This window comes from Leptonotus elevatus, chromosome 20, assembly GCF_054856555.1.
Source record: "Leptonotus elevatus isolate MCC_2025b chromosome 20, RoL_Lele_1.0, whole genome shotgun sequence".
In the NCBI taxonomy this organism is placed as follows: domain Eukaryota; kingdom Metazoa; phylum Chordata; class Actinopteri; order Syngnathiformes; family Syngnathidae; genus Leptonotus; species Leptonotus elevatus.
The window spans coordinates 5,534,490-5,554,535 of record NC_141258.1 but is presented as its reverse complement, the minus strand read 5'-3'; the positions used below and the strand labels follow the sequence as shown (position 1 = coordinate 5,554,535).

Below are 20,046 nucleotides of genomic sequence, written 5' to 3'. Positions count from 1 at the left end.
CACCAAAATTACAATATTAAGAGTCCAACTTTGGACATGACTATTATGTAGACTGTTTTGTTTAGATATTTGTGGATATTTTTCCGTTAAAACTAAAAAACTATGCTTTACTTACTGCATTTTATTAGTCTTTCTTTTCTATTGTCATTGTGACCTTTTTTTCTTCTTGAAATGATGACAAGTTCTTGAAAAATACAAATCAGTTCTTGCGATTACTAAATACTTCTCATCAAAAATGTTCCCCTAAAAAGATGTGATTTTTTTTTTCCCCCCTTCCATTTTCAATTCCTGTTAGTGTACTGGACACATGTCCCACTATTTAAATCCATACATTGGCTAAGGTAAACTGATGACGCTGCATTAAGTGGAATGGCTCAGACCTCTCACATTCACATCTCAGAATCCCATTACTGTATGTTATCGGTGTTATCTCCCCTCCCCCCCATCCTCCTCATCTTTAATTCCTCCTCATCCTCAGGGGCCCGTGTGAGTCAAGCATGCCATTAGCACACGATACTGTGCCGCTAATGGTGCACCGGTTTCCGTCATGTCTGAATTAAGTTGACTAACTTGAGCAAGCATCTTAGTGAGAGGTTACTAAACTGTAGGTGAGAAGTTGCTGTCTAAAATGAACGTTTTTTACCTAATGACACTTTGTTTAAATTGTGTGTGTGTGTGTGGGGGGGGGGGGGGGGGGGGGGGTGAGCAAGCATCTTGACAAGAGGGTAATAAAAGAGACATTACAAGGGGTCATAAAGCACTTCACTAATAAATATTACATGAGAGGTTATCAACGATCCTTTGATGTAACGGACAAATTGCATTTCCATTCATTTCAATGGGGAGCGTGGTCTGACGAGTCCCAATTCCCACTTTTCACCATCACCGTGTCTTGTCACAAATAAAGAGCGTTGGACTCGCATGGATGACGCACAGTTTTATTCTCATTAAAGGGATCCAAGGCCTTCACAAAAGGGTTGACTCTTGGCAGCTAAACAGTTCTAACACAACACACACAGCAACAGAAACGACACCGAGGACCTGTGAAGTGAAAAGACAAATAAATAAGATTGCAAAGACAACGGCGCCAGAGCTCAAACTGAGTTGCATCCACAAAAGCCTGCAGTCAGAGGAGAGTGAGCGGCGCATTTTCCACACCAACATTTCCCGATGTGGCTGATTGTCTCATGGTTACGTTTGGTCATGCACGGTTTCTAATGTTGCCATTGCAGTGTTGCAGAATCATTTCACAGTATTTCCTCTCTGCCCTGCTTTGATTGTCAGCCTGAAGTGCACGCAGGCAGTCTCGATTGTCAGCAGCTCATATAAGCTTCACTAGTGATATAAAACGTTTTTTTCCCGTTTATCTGATTTATTTTTTGGTATAGAAATCCCTGCAACTTACTGTATTACATCTGCATATTTAGCGATATAGTTCATTTTGGATGAAGAAATTAGCAGTTATTAGTCCACAAAATGCTACATTCTTCCCTCCAGTAACATCTGACAAAAGTCCACACGTCATCATACACGGCTGTATGAACAGAAACACACACTCTGAGCAAAATGTTGGGATGGAATCTTCTTCTTTTTTTTTTTTTTTTTTTACAATTTTCAAATGACCTGAAGCCAAATTGGAATGTAGTTGTTACCACTGGAACAAGGAACTGAGATTCTACTTCACAATACACTACAGACATTTGCTGGCATTTACTTGCATCCTTCGGTCAAGTGTCCACACCTTGAATGAAATCCAATCCTAAACGATCTAATCCTACGCTGCCAGGCAAGTAAATACTAAGCAAACGGCAGTAGAGTATCACCAAGTGTAACCAAAGCTGCTCTTGGATATGTTTGTAAACATTTGATGCATATCAGGGTCTTCGGCTTATTTTGGAAAGCTCAGTCCTGTGTTATTCCTTATTTCTCTTTCGTCTTCTTTTGTGTTCTTCTTCTATTATGATGGTTGTCGTTCACTGTAATCTGGCCCAGTACTGGCCAAGGTTCTGGCTCATGCCCTGCGGCTCGGTTCCTGGAACCTGCACCGGCACCGAGACGCCGGGTGATATGAGGCCTGGTGGGGAAGGGGCACAGGAAGATGTGGTTAGTGTTCATGACGTCAGTGTGTGTGTGTGTGCGTGAGTCTGTCAAAACGCAACACTTGTTTAACTCTCATGACCACTAGGGGGCCCCCAAGAGCTAGCCAGTCAACAGAGCCCGGAGTATTGAACAAAAGGAATGTAACAGAAAAGTTATAAGGAGAATTTTTCAGGAGCTTTGCTGGAAATATTTCGTAATAAATGGCTAAAATAAAAAAAAATTGCCCATTCCTCATTTGCTAGCAACTGTTTAGACTAGCAAACAGAAGCCGAGCAAATAAGATAGCTGAGAGGATTCAGAAGCAATGTGGAATTATCAACATTTCTGCTTGACAGGTACGTTTATCATGTCTTGAATATTAACTGGTTGTACATTACAAAGAATAAAAGTTGAAACAATGACTGTAGTGTTATAGTAACACTTTATTATGAATAATTCTACCAACGTCGGCTGTCTACAGTGTTAATGCTAGCTCAGTATTGCTAGTTGGTAGCTGTTTTCAATTCAAAAACTTTATTTGTTCGGGCTATTGAAGCTACACAGAGCAGCAGGTAAAAGCAAGCAAACAAAAAAATAAAATAAAAATATGATCAATAATTGTTCATAAATCAGATCATAAATACATCACATTTTTCAACTTTATATTTGTTTCATAAAAATGTTTTTGTCACCAATCTCTGTTTATTTGTATTTGATTCACATCACTACAAATGAGATGTGCGCATTGCTGCTGTCTTTTTAACCGAAAATATTGAACCTGAGGACAGTTTTGCAGGGAATGCATGAATTCACTGTAAATAGTTTGGTCTGCTTTATTATAATAATATTTTTTTTACCTCATAGTCCGGCAAGTAGGCTACGTTTAAAAAATATATACTGACAAACTTTAAAATAAAACAGTGTGTAACATTACACATAGGTTCAACATTAACATTTCACTTAAATTTAGGGAAACAAACAGTTCTTAATTTTAAAGATGAAATACAAATAAACTGAACTTGTACTTAGGCAGTTATTCCTTTATGTACCACTAGAGGGAGCCATCACGTAATAAAAACTGCCAGTGCTGCACAGTTGAGTTTGTAGTAGGTCAGGTGTATGTATGGATGGTCGACAAATAACCATTATTTTATGGCAGAAATAGAGTGTCCAAAAACTGTATTTTTTCTTAGGGCCCGATGGAGGCGTGTATTGACAATCAATCAGAAGCACTCACCGGTGTTGGAGTTGGCCGAGGGCGCAGTCTGCAGGTGAGGTGAGGAGTATGCTGTTGAGTCAAAGCTGCGCGGGGCAGAAGGAGATGGAGGCAACATGCAAGAGTACGAGGAGGCCGACTGCGGAGGGATGGACTGAGAAGGTAAACAGCACAAGGAGAGGGAAGATACAATTAAGTCGCTATATTCTTTGGAAATAAAATCAGTCTTGTTCAATGAGTGGTTCCCTGCCAGTGGGAAATTATCCAATTTCACTTGATTGATCCAATAATTATTATTTATTTAAATTATGCATCTTTGTTCATAGTGACAGGAACAACAATTTAATGCCCTCCCACCAGATGGCAGAACATACAATTAACCTGTGCATTCACCTGTTGCTGTTTGTAAGTGAGTAAAGATAGGATCATCATTTATTTCAGTACTTTTTGTGACATTTTTGTTTGGTGGTGTGCAAATTATGTTTTTTTAATGCAAAATGTGGCAAAAAAAAGAGTTGGGAAACATTGTTTAGTTGATAGTTGTAGTGACACGGTTTTACCTGCCAGAGGGCGCTCGAGTAGCGTACATGGCATCAAGACTACAATACGAGTCACCTCACTTTTGCTATTTCAACCAACACAAGAGCGTCATTTAAAAACATAACTAAAATATGGCTGATTTAATATCTCTCATATTGTGCCACATTTTGTTTTGTTTTTTTCTCTCCATAAAAAGCTTTTGTATTGAATGTAATACAATTTTTGATAATGGTAATTTAATTAGTACTGTACACAGTGCTGGGTCAAAAATAACCTAATTTTGGTCAACAATTGGACCGACTCGCTACTTGGGTCAATTTGACCCAACTTTGGGTTGTTTTGATACATAACAAAATTGGGTCAATTGGACCCAATTTAGGGTTTTGGTTTGGGTCAAATTGAGCCTAATTCAGGTCAGTTTGACCCACCTTAGGGTCGTTACTTGTTATATAACCCAATTGTTCACCAAAATTGGGTTATTTTTGTCCCTGCAGTTCTAAAGGTGTATAGAACTTGATGACGATGATGATGATACCTCCTGTCAATCTCTCTCTCTCTCTCTCTCTCTCTCTCTCTCTCTCTCTCTCTAAACCAGGTGTGCTCTTTGATGATGTTGTGTGTTGCAAAAGTGCTGATGCAGGACTAACCTGGACTCCAGATGTGAAGACCGACAGTGAGCTATAGCTGGGTAGCGACGACTCAGCCTGACTCAACATGGACCCTACAGGAGAAGAGAAGCCAAAGAGTGAGCGCACAACCGCACACGCACACTCAGGGCTCTTTGTAAATATGGGTCAGAGGCCAAAGGTGTCATGCCATTCAAGTCAGGGCTGCACCCGCTCGACACAAGTATAACAGAGCGCTGTGCTTTTTACGTGCAAAGTGAATGAAAGCTTACCTGAACTGCTGCCGTGCTGTTGATGGTAGACAGACGTGTTAAAGGAAGTGGTCAGGGGGGCTTGACTCTGCGAACAGGAAGTCACCCCTGCCGACCTCCTTTGGTTGCGCAGCTTCTCCTCCCGCCTCCACTTGGCTCTTCGGTTGGAGAACCACACCTTGGTCGGGCAGAGGGTTCATCTCATCAGATGATTAACGCTATGATGATGATGATCATCATCATAAAGCTACACCTTAGATTGCTTCTTTTTTTTTTAACTATAATGCCATTTTTTTCATTTCTTAAAATATTCAGAATCAGATTTATTGTCACAACCCGTCTAAGAAACATGGAAAATAAAAATGACCAACAGAGGGAGACATCCCCGAATTTCTTAGATGAAAAAAAGGGAACATGTGGAAGGATGGAGAAAAAAATCAGAGGTGATAAGCACATTTTGGGGTGATCGGCAGCCCTGTAATCCACTAGAAAAAAATCCACCACTCTATTATCTTAGAAAAAATGAGAACCAAAACAAGAGAAAGTTAAGGTTCCGATCCGCTCACCTGTATCCTGGCCTCAGGTAAATCAATCTTATTGGCCAGTCTCTCCCTTGCAAAGACGTCTGGGTAATGCGTCCTTTCAAATTCTGCAGAGGGAATAAACATGTCATAGGGTGCTTTTATGCTTCTAGAAAGGAAATACATTTGTTTTGAAATTCTAATCACTCAGCATTCATCCACGCGGCATCTTTTTTAATTCCCCGCGTCATATCCGTGTTGACTAATTCCACTTTCTGTGGGAAACACAAATCAAGGAGGCTGAGAGATGTATCCTTACAACCATTTTTTAAATATTTATCTGTTGCACTTTATGTGAATTATTGATGGTGATGGAACACGCCGAAAGTTCAAACGAAAGGATTCATGTTGAGAAGCTGCCTAAGCATTTTTAGTTCAAAGTAGGCCGACTTGGCAATCCCCACAGGTTTGAGTTTTGTCGTCAACTTTTATTTACCAAAGTCAGGGTCCCAGATACAAGCGACGATGTATAATTCTTGATAATAAACATTTCCTCCCATATCAAACGCGTTTGCTACTGTATATGAGACCATGGTGACTTCATTCCAAATTGGCAAAGTGCTGACATTGTTGACAAATCCAAAGTGACAGGCTCCATAAGTGTCAAGTTTCAGGTTTGCTGCCATCACGGCCACATCATTAGGTACAGCAACACAATCTAATTAATAAATACGCATATATATATACGCAGTGCGGCATACTAAGAAATGTTTTTAATGTTCTGACCAGCAGATGTTGGCAAGAAAAATGTAATTGGATCTTATTAGTGTACCTAATTATGAAGGAAAAATGTGTTAGCTAGCTAACTAGGCAACGTTTTAGCGCTAGTAGGCTAACTGCGCTACATTGTGGGATGTGGCCGCCATTTTGGTTAGCTATATCTATGTTTAATGGAGACGATGTTGTTGTAGTCACGTGAGTAAAAAGAGCAAGTTAAAATATGAGCATGAAGGCAAGCGGATACCGGGTACCTATGCTAAGTGTCACTGATAAGAAAAGCGCAATATAAATTTGATTATTTTTATTACTTAAGTAGGAGATATTTCCAAAACTGCGCAGCGAGACCTCATACATCATTCTCATATTTAGCTTTACTCTCCTTTTTTTCAACAGTAATACATTTGGGCTAAACTATCACTAGCGGTATTTACTTTCCATGGTGCTTTGGTGAGTACTGTAGAGGAAAAAACAAAGATACTTGTAATATGTGACGCATGGATTAGTACTTGTAGGCTAAATGCTAAAAACTTAGCATTTTTTGCCATGCCACGGGGTATTATTGACTTGCGCATGCACAAGCACACAAAAATTATTATTTAATATTTTTACCATTTAGGCCTGATTATACCAATACATTTGAAAATTAGTTTAAAAAAAATGTTATTCATAATTTTAGGATTTATTATTATGTCTGGAGTACATGATTTCCTTTCATAATTTTTTTCCCCCCATAATGCCACGGGGTATAGACATGTGGAAGTAATACCCCGCAGCTTTCTGCGAAAAATGCTAAGTATTTAGCATTTCGCCGACAAGTACGTTGATTGTTGCTTTATGATTTATGAAACAAAAACAGCGGTCATTTTCCTTCACAAATTTAGTTCATAAACTGAATGGTACACCGAGTTTCCGCAATATTGTTATCATAGTTGAATACGATACTTTTAATGTAACAGATCCGTATTGATAGTAACACAAACCTGACGAATTAAAACTGTCTGGCAAATTGCTCTAATTGGCTTGGTTATAATTGGCGTGTGTGTCAACACATGATTGTTATTGTGCCATGGCCGTGCACTGAGGTCAGTGTACCTCATTAATGTCATTTGCACGGAGTGACCACAGTGATACACTTCCACTCGGCTGAGCAGTGGACATTGCGTCCTTATTTCGCTCAAGGGCCCACTGCAGCCATATTCAGTCAAGGGTGGCGTTCTGATGCCTCTGTGTGTGTGTGTGCGTGTGTGTGCGTGTGTGTGTGTGTGTGTGTGTGTGTGTGTGTGTGTGTGTGTGTGTGTGTGTGTGTGTGTGTGTGTGTGTGTGTGTGTGTGTGTGCGTGCGTGTGTGTGCAAAGCAGACTTATCTGACTGCATAATGCATGCACAATAATGATGCATTATCAAAACTCCACTGTTTATGCAGCCAGGGGCCCTTTTTTGGGATATAGTTGTGGTCTTAATTTGATTTCATCATCTGTGTATAGCAATCAGGGCTCACTGCTACAAAAGGAGGGGAAACACACTCACTGGACACTTTATTAGGTACACCTGTAAATCTAATGCCGTGAAATACAGAAAAAAATTTAATTGTCACTATTGAATATTTTTTTAGAATCAGTTATCGCATCGATTAATCGGATACGATTTTATTTTCACATTAAATTGGATTGCAAAACTATTTATTTACCAATTATTATTATTGATGATTCGGTCATTGCTTGTCAAAACAGATGTTTGCAAATTTCTTATTTTGTATTAAACACCAAATGTTAAGTTGACTGTTGAGAGGCTGAAATCAGAGGGTTGTAAGTAATTGTAAGTTAAGCAATGGCTCTAAATGATTACTCGATTTTTAAAATAGTTGTCAAATTGGTCATCGATTAGCTGTTGATGACTTGATTAATTTTGACACCGAAAGCTCACTTTTGTCTGACAGATGTTCTTTGAAAATAGTTTTAAGTGCACTGCCTTGGACTAAAGAAAAAATATATATAGATATATTTTTAATACTTTGATTGCCTTTATGAGCTACGGTGTAATGCAGTAAAGTTGTACACTACCGCAAAGTACGAAAGCGCTATATAAATAAAGATGACTTGACTTGACTTGGCATGTTATTATCACGATCCTTTTTCTTAACCACATAATTTTGTTAGTTCGGCATTGTACACCTTAATTTGTGTTCGTATTCATACTATAGCCAAATTTGGTGTGGCTACAAAAAGTCTGAATTTCAGAAATTAACTATACTGCAATCTAACTAATTTGCCATCTTAGTAAAGAAATAATAACTCCAGAGTTGTAATGATTCATGGATTACAAAATGAATTTATAATTACTTTTGATAATCGATTAATCATTTAGATACCTTTTTTAATTTTAATGTATGCAAATGTTTCGGAATTTTCAGCTTCTCAACAGTAAATATTGACCCAAGTGGACTGATTATCTTTGTTTTTTTTTAACTTTTACTTTGGTAAACAATGATCAACATTTTTGCCCATTTTCCACACTTTATAGACCACACGACTAACGGCAGTGCATCATAATTCACTCATTCAGTGCCATTGGCGGCTATAGACGTCAAAAATCCATTTTAACTGGACTGGCAGCAATTGAGTACATTTTTGTACGTGCACTGTTGATTTTGGGGAAAATAAAGTCCTATTTTTGAAAAAAATTGATGGAAATGTAATGTCCCCCCCCAATCCGATTAATCAAAAAAGTAATCGACAGATTAAAAAATGACTGAAATACTGGTTTTGCAGCCCTTCCCCATTTTTATTATTGTGTCATCACAAACATTTAATGTAAACTCCCTTCTGATTTCATCCATTTGAAATTTTTGAAACAGTCGTTACTGTACCTAATGAAGTGTCCATAATTGCCCAGCCCCCGCCATTGCCCTTAAACCGAGCCACCGGCCATTCAGCACTACGCGATGTCATGTGATCGCCAGCCTTCGCTTGCGTGCAGGCGCGCCCTGACCTTTCTCCAGCGCCTCGATCTGCTCCTGCGTGAAGCTGGTGCGGTTCCTCTGCAGCTTCCTCTTGAGCTGCAGCCTCAGCTGAGACTCCTCGCCCTCGTCCCGATCCACCGGCACGCCTCCCCCTCGGCCCGCGCCTCCTCTTCCTCCGCCTCCGCCTCCGCCGCCTCCTCTGACGACCGCATCTCTTCCCATGCCGCCCTCCGTGTCCAACAAGCAGCCCTCGGACACTGAGGTGATGTCGTAAAAAAGTCACAAGGAGCTTGAATGTGTGTGTTGTTGGGTTTTTTTTTCAACTCATTCGCTGCCATTGACGGCTATAGACGTCAAAGATGCATTTAAACTGGGCTGGCAGTGAATGTGTGGACAAAAAAAAATCTCACCTGTGCTGTGTTGAGTCTGTACACCAGTGGGATCATGGTACCAGTTGTTAGGCCCGCTCCAGTTGGAACCACTCTGCAGGTTCAGCATGGTTAACTTCTCATACATACTCCAAGAGTCCCAACCACCATGAAGACCAAAGCAGCAGTTCTGCTGTGTGCGTGCTCGCCCCTGTTTACTGTCACTTTGGGCTCCTCGCACCGCCGTCCTTCGATCCTCCACCTCTTCCTCCTAAGGGAAGGAGGAAAAGAAGGAGGGGTTCTTTATATCGCATGAGTTCACACATGGCCGGCATTGTGGCGAATTAGCCTCATGATGACAGACAGAAATGGAGTTAGTTACATGCCGGCTGTCGTGGTGTGTGTGTGTTATACATTGGAATGCTGGTATACCTTTGGGAGCCGAGGTACATTAGAAGCCACTCCGAGAGCCGCGGCATTTATTATGCTACTCGCTTTTAGCTTCGCCGATAACACACACATACAAGTATACATGGAGATGGTGAATTTGGACGCGGCGGAAGTTTGCGCTTTAACAATTTATGCCTGAATGAATACAGTGAGATCCGGAATGTGGTTTATCCTTTACAGTGTTTAATAAAGATTGAAAAATAATACAACTCTGCCATTGTCCTCAGGTCACAGGCCATCCCGACGTTGACCCCTTCGAGAACCGACATTGCATCCATCTCCAAATGTCAGCGACGCAAACAAACAAAAAAACAGTAAGAAAAGTTTTCAACTTACAGAGGTGCGTCGACGCCGGGGGTCCCTCGTTTCCCCCCTCGTCCTTGTTCTCCAGCTTTGTTGACAATACCGCGTAAAGACGAGTGCGGAGGAGAGGGATGGAGGGAGAGACAGAGAGAAAGAGGTGGTGTGTGTGTGTGTGTGTGTGTGGGAGGGGGGGATGCATGGGGGGGGTGCTCTAGAGAGAAATGCGTCTGCGGGCGCTCTTGTCCTCGGAGCGATGGCGAGAGAGAAAGAGAGAGAGAGAGAGAGAGAGAGAGAAGAAGAGGAGGGGAAGGGAGGTAGAGGGCCACAGAGGGGTGACAAAGTGAGTCAACATCAGTGTCAAGTTTGAACTTAATGCCAGGGAGAGGAGGAGGGGAGGCGCACACATACAGAGTCCAGCATGAGGCGCACATAATGGAGAGATGGAGACCATGATAAATACAGGATGGAATCCCGTTTTCAACATAGGAACGCGTGGCAATATTGACAGAGGAGATAATTAAGTTATTTGTTCAACGTCCATGTGTGGATTGCAGCCACTATGGAGTAACTAACTGAACATATAATAAATAATATCCATCGATTTATTAAACCACAAACAACCAAGAATTATTAAATGAACAGACTGTAAATATATTTTTTTTATTATGTAAAGGTCCGTATAACTTTAATTTCATTTTATCCAATTCACTTGAAAAGAACATGGCAAAACAAATCTACAAATTTGAAGGAATAATATGGGGGAATTTTTTTTTTAAAGAAAGCATGCAACAAAAAAAAAACTCTTGAAAAAAACTAATTTGAAAGAACATGCAAAACAAATTCCTACAAATTAAAAAAAAAAAAAAAAAAAAGTTCAATCAGCAGCCCAATACTGTACTGGTAAATAAAATGTTGAAACACACAGAAATATCTTGTGTGTGATCTGGTTCATAAATACAGCGCAGCGTGAGTTGAATTTGTATAATACAAATACATAAATGTACAAATCTACAAATTACATTTAAAAAAATGCACAAAAAAAACTCTGAACAAAAACATCTGAAAAAAAAACATGAAAAATAAACCCTCCAAACTTGAAACAAAAAAACAACATTGAAAAGAAAACATGCACACACAAAAAAGCCCCCAACAATTTTGAAAAAAAAAAACATGACAAAAATTGCTTTAAATTTTTTTTTTTAAAACATGTATTTCATCATCAGTCATTTAGAATTAATTTGTGATTATGAATATATTATATTGTAATCGTACATTCTATTGCGTGAATGGCAAATTAAAATAACTTTTTGTAAATGTGCTAAACATTTAGGACTCACTATCTAATCATTTTAGAGCCGATCCATTGATTAAGCGAATAATTGGATACAATTTTATTTTGCATTTAAGTGCGTTACAAGAAAATTCCCAATTACTTTATCTATTTCTTTATTAACCAATTATTGTTATTTATTTGGCTTCTTTTATTACTTTTTTTAAGCAACAACAATCAGTGAATAATTACAATTGAGAGGTTGAAATCAAAGGATTTGGACAATTTTAATTTAAACAATGGCTCTAAACGATTACTCAATGACTAAAATAGTAGTCAGATTAATTTTATTATCAATTAGTTGTCGATTAATTGATTAGTTTTGACACCTCTATGATAATTATATAATGTGATGGTAGCAATAATAATTGACAGTAAAATGACACTGTACCCAAAATCTAATATCACTACAGTATCTCGTTCATTAAATCTTCATTATCATTTGACATATTTTAATAAATTCACCAAAATGTGTTTTGTTCCAGTAGAACGGAATCATTGTGTAAATTACTCCCTACAATTAATTAATTGCATTATAACAACGGACACATGCAGTAATTACGTCCTTCCGTCTGTCTGCTTCAGGCCTTCATTGTGTGGAGTGTGTGGTGCGACTTCATTCAAATGATGAAAGCAGATGCAGCAGTGAAGTGCAGGTAAAGGTAATGTTTACATTAAAAAAAAATATATATTTTTTTTTTGTTAGTGCAGCCTACTGTGAGAATAAGCAAAGAAACTGTGTAACACACTAACATGTTTAGCAAGCAATTAAGGGACTCATTCTACACTGATGAGGATTTGGGTTTATGGTTTTTAAATGTAAAAAAATTTTTTTTTTACTTTAAAGGCCTTTTGCTATATTATTACTTCAATTGTACACACGCACACACAGTGCCACGTGAAGGCCTGTCATGAGGCGCGAGTAATGACGCAGGTATGACGGTCTGTATATGCGGCAGGAAGCGGCGTGGAAGCGCGGTTTAAATATATCTCTTTGCTGGAAGATGGAGGCAGAGGCTGGAGATGGAGGGAGTGAAGAGGAAGTATGTGACTTTGGGGTGGGTGCAGGGGCTCAGGGATGGGGAGGGTGCCAGCTTGTTTTATTTCCGGTTGACAAGACTTTGCGCTCCCTTTCTCTCTGTCGCTCCCTCTCTCTTTCATACTCGCCTATTCTTTCACCGCCTACCCCCCCCCGCTCATCCCCACCCCTCCCACCCCCCCAATCGTTGCTCTCTTCCACCTCTTTCTCACTTACTCTACTTAGTTAAATCACTCACAAATTATAAAATAAAATAAATATCTTAAGAAATCCAGACTGTGGCTACATTTGAATATTCTACGTCACTATTGCACTTTGTTAATTTATGCGAAATGTAAAGTAGACTAATGCACTAATACACCAAATATCGCCTCAGAAATACGTACCTCTCGTGCCACCGAGATTTTAGATGGAAATTATACAAAGCTTATCTACTTTACTGTTTTCTGTACGCTGTTAAAATTTCAGGGTTCAATTTTTGGACGTTGATTTTAACTCCTTGATGTGTCAATTTAACATTTTCGGAGTTAAATGGTACCCAGCGTAGGTTTTATTTTATATATTTGGTGGAGGTGTGATTAAGCTCTTCTTGGGAAATATTGACATTCAGACAAAATGCGTTTGGGCACAGAAGAGACGCTGGAGTGTTATTTTTGTATTTTCAACTCTGCCCGTGTTAATTTAACACATTCATTAGTTAATATTAGCATTTCTAGTTTTAATGAAAACAAGTTGTTTTGAGTGTTAAAAGTACAACACTACATGGTGTCATATTTTAATCCTACACACTAGTGCAGTGTAAAATCAACACTGACCAGGGTTGTTTTCACTCCATCTCAGTGTAAAAAAATTACATTTTCTAATTATTATTTTTTTTACTTTATTTAATGTGCAGCAGTATATATAGACACTTTTGAAGTGTTAAATTTAACACTGCAGATTTTGCTGTGAATTAGGTCAACGTTGTACATACATTCTCAGAAAACAAACATATACTGTAGATATCTGTATTTTTACTCTTTTTTTTTTTTTAGGCCTCACAGGGCTTTTGTTCCCCTGCCACTTGACTTTTCCAATTTGGGAATATACATGTACAATAATTAGCCCTATGGGATTGATGAGTGCAGATTGTACCTGACAGCTCTGGTTTTATGTGCTCAAAAAGCAGACTGACTCTTTTCAATGTGGTGTTCATATCACTGTTTGCTTCTTTGTTAGTAGGAAAATCGTTAGCCTTAGCATTAGCATAATTGTTAAATTAGTGTTACAAAAAAATACGAACGTGGTTGCTAATCATTGTGTTTTGATAATCCGCTATGGTTGAATCCAGGCAACTGGACTATCGTAGTTTATTGCTTTTTTTCTTCTTGTGCACGCTAAGCTAGCGACATGCAGACTGTGTAACTTTTGATCTTTAACCCCATCCCCTCCAATATTGGTAGTGGTACCGTCCATAAAATTGGGCAGGTCCAGAAATGTGTTTTACTTTTGTAACTTGTTCTCTTAATTCCTCACTAAACAACGAATGATAATGATAGCATTCAGGCATATACAGGAGGTGCGTGTCTATGACACACAGTTTGGTGCTGATCCGAATTAGCATTGTCCAGCCTTGGCGGAGGTCCACATACGAGCCGTGCCGCACAAATTACAGGACAAGCTGAGTTTTGATGCAATGTTGGACTGGAGTGTATTTGTTGATAACGTTAACATTTCCCATGTTAAGCAAGCTATCACACATAAAGAAAAAAACTTTTGTTTAAAGGGAGCTTGAGCTAAACACTTTCCTTTATTCTAAAACGATTGCTGCATCCTATTGTGTTCCAGTTGTTGGAATGTGGCCTAACCTATGTGATCCCTATGTGCTGAGTGCAATAATGTGTGAGCGTGTGAGTGTGTGTGACGGCGCGTGCTTCGCTGCAAAGATTCATGTAGCTCCGGGACATGCTTTTTTCTTTTTCTTTTTTTTTTTTTTTTTAGTGCATCTTGTTAGTTCATTCCTGTCACCTCTCTCTCTCTCTCTCCCTCGCCATCCCTTGCTTTTTCGGCGCTGAAGGGGGGATGCGGAAAGCGGGGTGGACACGGGGAGGGGAGGGGGGGCGGCGTGTGCGTGCGGAGGCAGTCGCCATGGTTACAATGCCACGACAAATATTCATCACGACGTTAAAATACAAACAAACGGGAGTGCATTATAATCGCGCTTACTGACTGGCTCCTGTAATGCATTCATATATAATGAGTGAGGCCAGCAGGTAGGAGGACCGTGTGTATGTGTGTGTGTTAGCGCGCTAACAGCTAACCTGCGGCCACGTGACACGCTCATTCCAACTTGTTGTGCTATTTACCTGTTTATGGAATTCCCTATGAGGACCTCCATGAGACTCTCTTTTCCTTTTGGTCAACCCCCCCCCCACCCCCCAATCCCACCCACCTCTATCTCTTGCTCTTCCGCTACTGTTGTGTAGCCCCAGGCCACAGTGTGATGTGTCCTCCCTCTGTCCCTCCCCTCCCTCTCCCTCTCTCTCTGTCCCTGTCACCTTCAATTGCTCTGTGAAACTAGACACACTGCCTGGGGGCACGAGAGAGCTGGCAAGTGAGGGAGCGGGGCAGGAGAGCAAAAGAGAGGGGGAGAGAGAGAGAGAGAGAGAGAGAGCTTTAAAGACAGACAGAAGGAATAAGTATTGGGTGTCATGTGAATAAAGGAAGTGACCCACAGAACAATTTGGAATAAAATCGGCAATATGTAGGTCTTCCTCGCAAAAAGCCCACCTGGAGAGATTTAGGATGCCGCAGTGCGACCTTGATTTACAAGCTGAAGTGCCATTAATCCGTTCCAGATGAAAAAGGACACCACCATTTTTTTTTTTGTTATGATCAATAATAACAAAAAATAGCTCTGTACAGTATTTTTTAAAGGGATACTTGACTCATTTAGCCATTTTTAGCAGCAAAAAAGTTTGATGATAATTAACGTGATAACTTCATTATTTTCCACATATAAATTAATACTTTTAAAAAACATATTTTGCCATTTGCTGCCAACTGAAAATTACATCACAGGTGCCCCGGTAACGACCAATCACTGCTCACCTCTTTCCTGGGTTTGGTCATGTGACGTTAGCAAACTGAGCCATGATTAGTTGAGACCTGTTTCCTGCGCACGTGGATGTCATTTTCAGGACATGAAAAATAATGAAGTTATCACGTTAATTATCGACAAAATACTATCTTCTTACTGCTGAAAATGGTTAATTGAGTCAAGTAACCCTTTAAAAATTGAATTGAATCATTACATTTAGAAATTACCGTCCTTGAATCGTGAATCAAGGCACCACTGTTAATTATTTGATATATATTTTTATTTTTTTATTTTTTTAAAGGTAACTTTCAGTCAATACATGCTGTGCAGGTTCCCACTCACATGGGGGGTTATACACCCTTACGACACAGGAAACATGAGAAGGGCATTTCGCCATTGTGAGAGGTTAACCTTTAACAAAAGTCACTTGACTAGCTTAGCGGCAATTTTATTTTATTTCAATTTTATGATCTGTAGCAATTCGACACCCAAAAGCATTTTGATTAAATGAAGTTATTTTTTTTTTTAATAAGTAAGTTGACTAAACATAAGCACTATTGCCAAGGCATAAAAAATCATTAATAAATCCATGGCCAATATCTTAATAAATGAAAGGAGGTAGCAATATGCAAAACGCAAGAAAAAAATACATATATATATTTTTAGTACTGCTAATCCTTATTCACACTCGCAATCACAGCTATAGAAAACGGTATCCAGATAAATAATAATAACCATTTTCTTAGTTACTTTCGATTTGTAAGCTAACTTTCTACTGTTTAGCAACTATATTTAGATTTTCTTTAAGTTATTATTATTATTATTATTTTACATAATTTGATATTTCACTATGACATGCTCAACTTATCAACACCCAACGACACACACATGATGAAAATGACAAAATATAACTTTGTGTAAATATTTATTCTACAACTAGCCACTGTCAGCCTCCAGTGAAGAAAGACAAAAATACTGGTTGTAAATTTTAATAGTAGTAAAAACATGAAAAGGTTTTTCTTAGTTACTCTATAACGACAGGGTGGAAAAACAATACAAATTTTAAAATGTTCAACATGATTATGAAAGAAGTATTTTTTATTTTATTTTGTCAAATTATTTTTTGTGGACATTAAAACCAAGTAAACATTTTGCTTTTAAATTTAGTATCTTTTAGCTACTTATCACGCAGACTGGCACTTTTTATATTGACCCAAATCTTTACTGGAACTTTGTTTCATTTCGGGGGAGGGGATTCCGCTTGCATTCCTCGAATTCCATTGGCTCAGGTGGACTCCCAAGGCGACTTTTTATTGGTCCTTAGCTCAAACAGGTAGACGATGCTTGACAATGAAGAGCTAGCGTTTCATTTTGGAATGTGGCCGAAACCGCTTCAGTCTGGACCCGTTACTCGATGTAACTACACCACGAGACAACACAAACGAAACGGGGATTCATCAATCATCTTTTTATTCTGTCTTTAAAACAAAAAGTTGCTCAATTTCTCGCTGAACGGTCACCAGGCGGGAAGGGTCGTCGTACACGAACGCCATTTGCCACGGATTTTTAACTCATTTTAATGCCTGTGATTTTTTGAGTTTTGCTTCCTTGTAAGCTGGGCTACGGTTTGTGACAAAAAAACACGAGGAAAATGTCACTCAAGTCTCAGTTTTTTGCCACTTTGTTGGGCGTTACAGGTGAGTGAACCGTATTTTCTTGGTCGTCGCCATTTCTGTTTCTTTGTCCCACTACCTTTATGCCCGCTCTTTAATAAACAAAAACGGAACAGTTTAACATTTGGAATAACAAATGTAACTTTTTTTTCGTATGAAAAGTATGATTATGCTATATATTTATGTTCCAATATCGTTATATGGTCACTGTTTCAGAAACACTATCGTAAAATGCTATAAGTACAGCACGGGCATATTTTATTACATTTTAAAGATCTATTTTATCTAGCTTATGTTATCTATCTATCTTATCTTCCCAGTTAAAAGTATCCTTGATATCATCATGTAGGTTTTTTGGTCTCCTACGCCCAAGACTGCGGGAGACCGACGTTGCAAGAGAACAGGATTGTGGGGGGGATGGACGCCTCCGACGGGGCGTGGCCGTGGCAGGTGTCTGTACAGGTGGGTCCCAGTAGACCAAGGTGCTCCTCTTCCTCCTAGGCCCCGCCCTCTTATTCTGTATACATACTGTACAGTATGCTGTGTTTCCAAGCGGTGTTAAAGTATCTTGTTTATCAAGCTGACTTGAGGAGAGAGGGATCTGTTTATGATGCTGAGGTGACTCACCGTGTGGGCGTGTGAGAGTTTTTATAATTTCCTCTTTGGCCCCCAGAAAGATAATGTTCACGTCTGCGGAGGCTCCATTATCACGGAGAACTGGATCCTATCAGCGGCTCACTGTTTTCCCAAGTAAGAACACACATGCACATATTTATCAAAAGTTTAGGGGTTCCTATGCAAATATGGAATTTAGTTTGATACAATTTTGGAAATGTGCTGTGTTGATTCCACGAGATAATTAATCCTTCAAAGATAGTACAGCATGTTTGAAAAGGTTCAAGACCTTGTTATAATAAGTTGCCATGCCTAGGTTTGGTCCTAATTTATTGTATGTGCTTGTATGGCCTATCTACAGTTTTCTGGAAATGTAGTGACATAATGGAATGCATATTCAGATTAATGAAAATAAGAGATTAACCTCATGATTGATTCATTCACATAATACACGTCTATTTACAGAAAAGTCACGTAAGTTTTTTTTTTTTTTTTAAGCAGTAGCCTGTTAATTGTTGTCTGGAGAAAGTATGACATTTTGACATTACAAATATGTAGGAAGTTGGAACCCGGGATCTTCACGCGACATCTGTGGCTATGTGTTGACGTCCCTTTTGGACAAGAAGAACATTTATTTAATTACAGGCCATTCATTGATTATCTCTAAAGACGTTTGACACTGATGTTCACCAGATGACAATCTTTCAATATAAAATGTGCACGACAAACAAGGTGCCAAGTCCTTGAAATACAGCCTTATGTTGTCTATTGATAAGAAACACACTGTAAACATAAAATGGCTTCTTTTTGGTTGTGTGACTTGGATGTTTTTGCTCAATAAAGGTCCAATCAAAATTGGTAGTAGCTTTATAAAAGCACGATTTTGGCTACAGTTCTTTACATTGCTAATCTCCTTTCAGTCCATCAGACGTGAGTTCGTACACCATCTACGCTGGCTGGCACTACCGGAACGGTTTCAACCCACACCAGTCAGTGCACCGCATCAACTACGTGGCGATCCCGTCCGGATATGACGAGCCTCGCAGCGGTAAGGATATAGCCCTGGTGCGCATCTCCGGCGCCCTGACCTGGTCCGATTGGATCCGCCCCGTTTGCTTGCCTGCCTCTGGTACCCTGTTTCCGGCCGGCATGCAATGCTACGTCACCGGCTGGGGGGACATCCGCAATAGCGGTGAGGCTCATTTATGTAATTGCATGGATCAGAAATAATACCGCACGTTTGTCATTGGAACAAACCTGTCATTTGAAATGTGATGAAAAGTCTCACATTTGCCTCTCTGCCCAGTCCCGCTGCCAGGGTTGGGGCCTCTGCAGGAGGTGAAGGTGCCGATCATCCCGCAGGATTTGTGTCGTCAGATGTACCAGATAGAGCAAGTGGCCATCTTGTATGATATGATCTGTGCCGGCTTCCAGGAGGGCGGCAAGGACTCTTGCCAGGTACGGTTGGATCAGCTCTTTCCGTTTACACAATTGGCTTCATGTACACTATACAGTAGCACCTTGAATTATGGTACTAGTATATATTTATTTTGACTTGTACCCCCACCCTCTCCCATCAGGGCGACTCGGGAGGGCCCCTCATCTGCCAGATGGTTAACGGGACCTGGGTGCAGGCGGGAGTGGTGAGTTTCGGGCTGGGCTGCGCTGAGGCCAACCAGCCAGGCGTGTACGCCAGGCTCACCAGCTACTCCAGTTTCATCAGCGACAACATACCGGAGGTCAGATTGTACGGCCGAGCTCATCGGCACCGGTTCGAGGGTGCGGCGGCGACGCTGCTCGGATGTTTGTCCGCCATGCTGGTCCTGCATTGGCTATAAGTAAGCTTTGACAAATCGATTTTTGGGGAGGTAAAACCCGGGCCAAATGAAGAAATTCCCTTTACTTGCAATTTGTATGATTATGAAGCAATATGCACCAAGGAATGTAATATAATTTTTTTTTTAATTTGCGGAAGTTGAGTGGAGTGTGGTTCAAAATGTATTTGATACGTTTGTACTTTAAATGGCAACTTGGAGCTGTATTCATGGTGTTTTTTGTAATAAATGTGATTCAATACTATGAGTCTTGTGGGCTAAAAAAAAATAATTTTCAAAGGAACAAAAATATTTAGCCCATACATTTTCATGTTTTTGACCATTACATGTTTCAAATACAGTCATGTTTTATATAGGAGGCAAAAAAATTTATTGTGTGGTGC

At 39.7% G+C, this 20,046-nt stretch overlaps 2 protein-coding genes across 3 annotated transcripts; one reads left to right on the top strand and one right to left on the bottom strand.

The window, feature by feature from the left end:
* Positions 1-917: 917 nt before the first annotated feature.
* pax10 (paired box 10) lies at positions 918-10,292 on the bottom strand. Its single transcript, XM_086064175.1, has 8 exons — positions 10,126-10,292; positions 9,382-9,610; positions 9,001-9,228; positions 5,279-5,361; positions 4,734-4,890; positions 4,483-4,556; positions 3,317-3,449; positions 918-2,074 (listed from the first exon to the last, which is right to left on the bottom strand). Exons 2-8 carry the CDS (start codon positions 9,485-9,487, stop codon positions 1,974-1,976), a joined length of 882 nt encoding a protein of 293 aa, XP_085920301.1. The 5' UTR covers positions 9,488-9,610; positions 10,126-10,292; the 3' UTR covers positions 918-1,973.
* Positions 2,229-19,907, top strand: LOC147156590 (prostasin). Of its 2 annotated transcripts, XM_086064187.1 has the most exons (10): positions 2,229-2,435; positions 3,273-3,457; positions 4,431-4,580; positions 10,017-10,103; positions 12,008-12,078; positions 17,563-17,675; positions 17,887-17,963; positions 18,749-19,020; positions 19,135-19,286; positions 19,409-19,907. In XM_086064187.1, the coding sequence occupies exons 6-10, from the start codon at positions 17,631-17,633 to the stop codon at positions 19,664-19,666; spliced, it is 804 nt and encodes a 267-aa protein (XP_085920313.1). In that variant the 5' UTR covers positions 2,229-2,435; positions 3,273-3,457; positions 4,431-4,580; positions 10,017-10,103; positions 12,008-12,078; positions 17,563-17,630; the 3' UTR covers positions 19,667-19,907. The 2 variants fall into 2 exon arrangements, with proteins under 2 accessions (XP_085920313.1, XP_085920312.1); XM_086064186.1 differs by lacking the exons at positions 2,229-2,435; positions 3,273-3,457; positions 4,431-4,580; positions 10,017-10,103; positions 12,008-12,078 and adding an exon at positions 16,795-17,237.
* Positions 19,908-20,046: the final 139 nt, after the last annotated feature.

Bases quoted from the DNA above. Each gene is read 5' to 3' on its own strand.
- LOC147156590 (XM_086064186.1), top strand. From the start codon at position 17,192: ATGTCACTCAAGTCTCAGTTTTTTGCCACTTTGTTGGGCGTTACAG. The intron at 17,238-17,562 runs GTGAGTGAACCG...ATCATCATGTAG, and splicing joins CACTTTGTTGGGCGTTACAG to GTTTTTTGGTCTCCTACGCC. The intron at 17,676-17,886 runs GTGGGTCCCAGT...TTTGGCCCCCAG, and splicing joins CGTGGCAGGTGTCTGTACAG to AAAGATAATGTTCACGTCTG.
- pax10 (XM_086064175.1), bottom strand. From the start codon at position 9,487: ATGTATGAGAAGTTAACCATGCTGAACCTGCAGAGTGGTTCCAACTGG. The intron at 5,362-9,000 runs GTCAGGGCGCGC...TTCCCTCTGCAG, and splicing joins GATCGAGGCGCTGGAGAAAG to AATTTGAAAGGACGCATTAC. The intron at 3,450-4,482 runs GTTAGTCCTGCA...TTACCTTCTCAG, and splicing joins TCTTCACATCTGGAGTCCAG to TCCATCCCTCCGCAGTCGGC.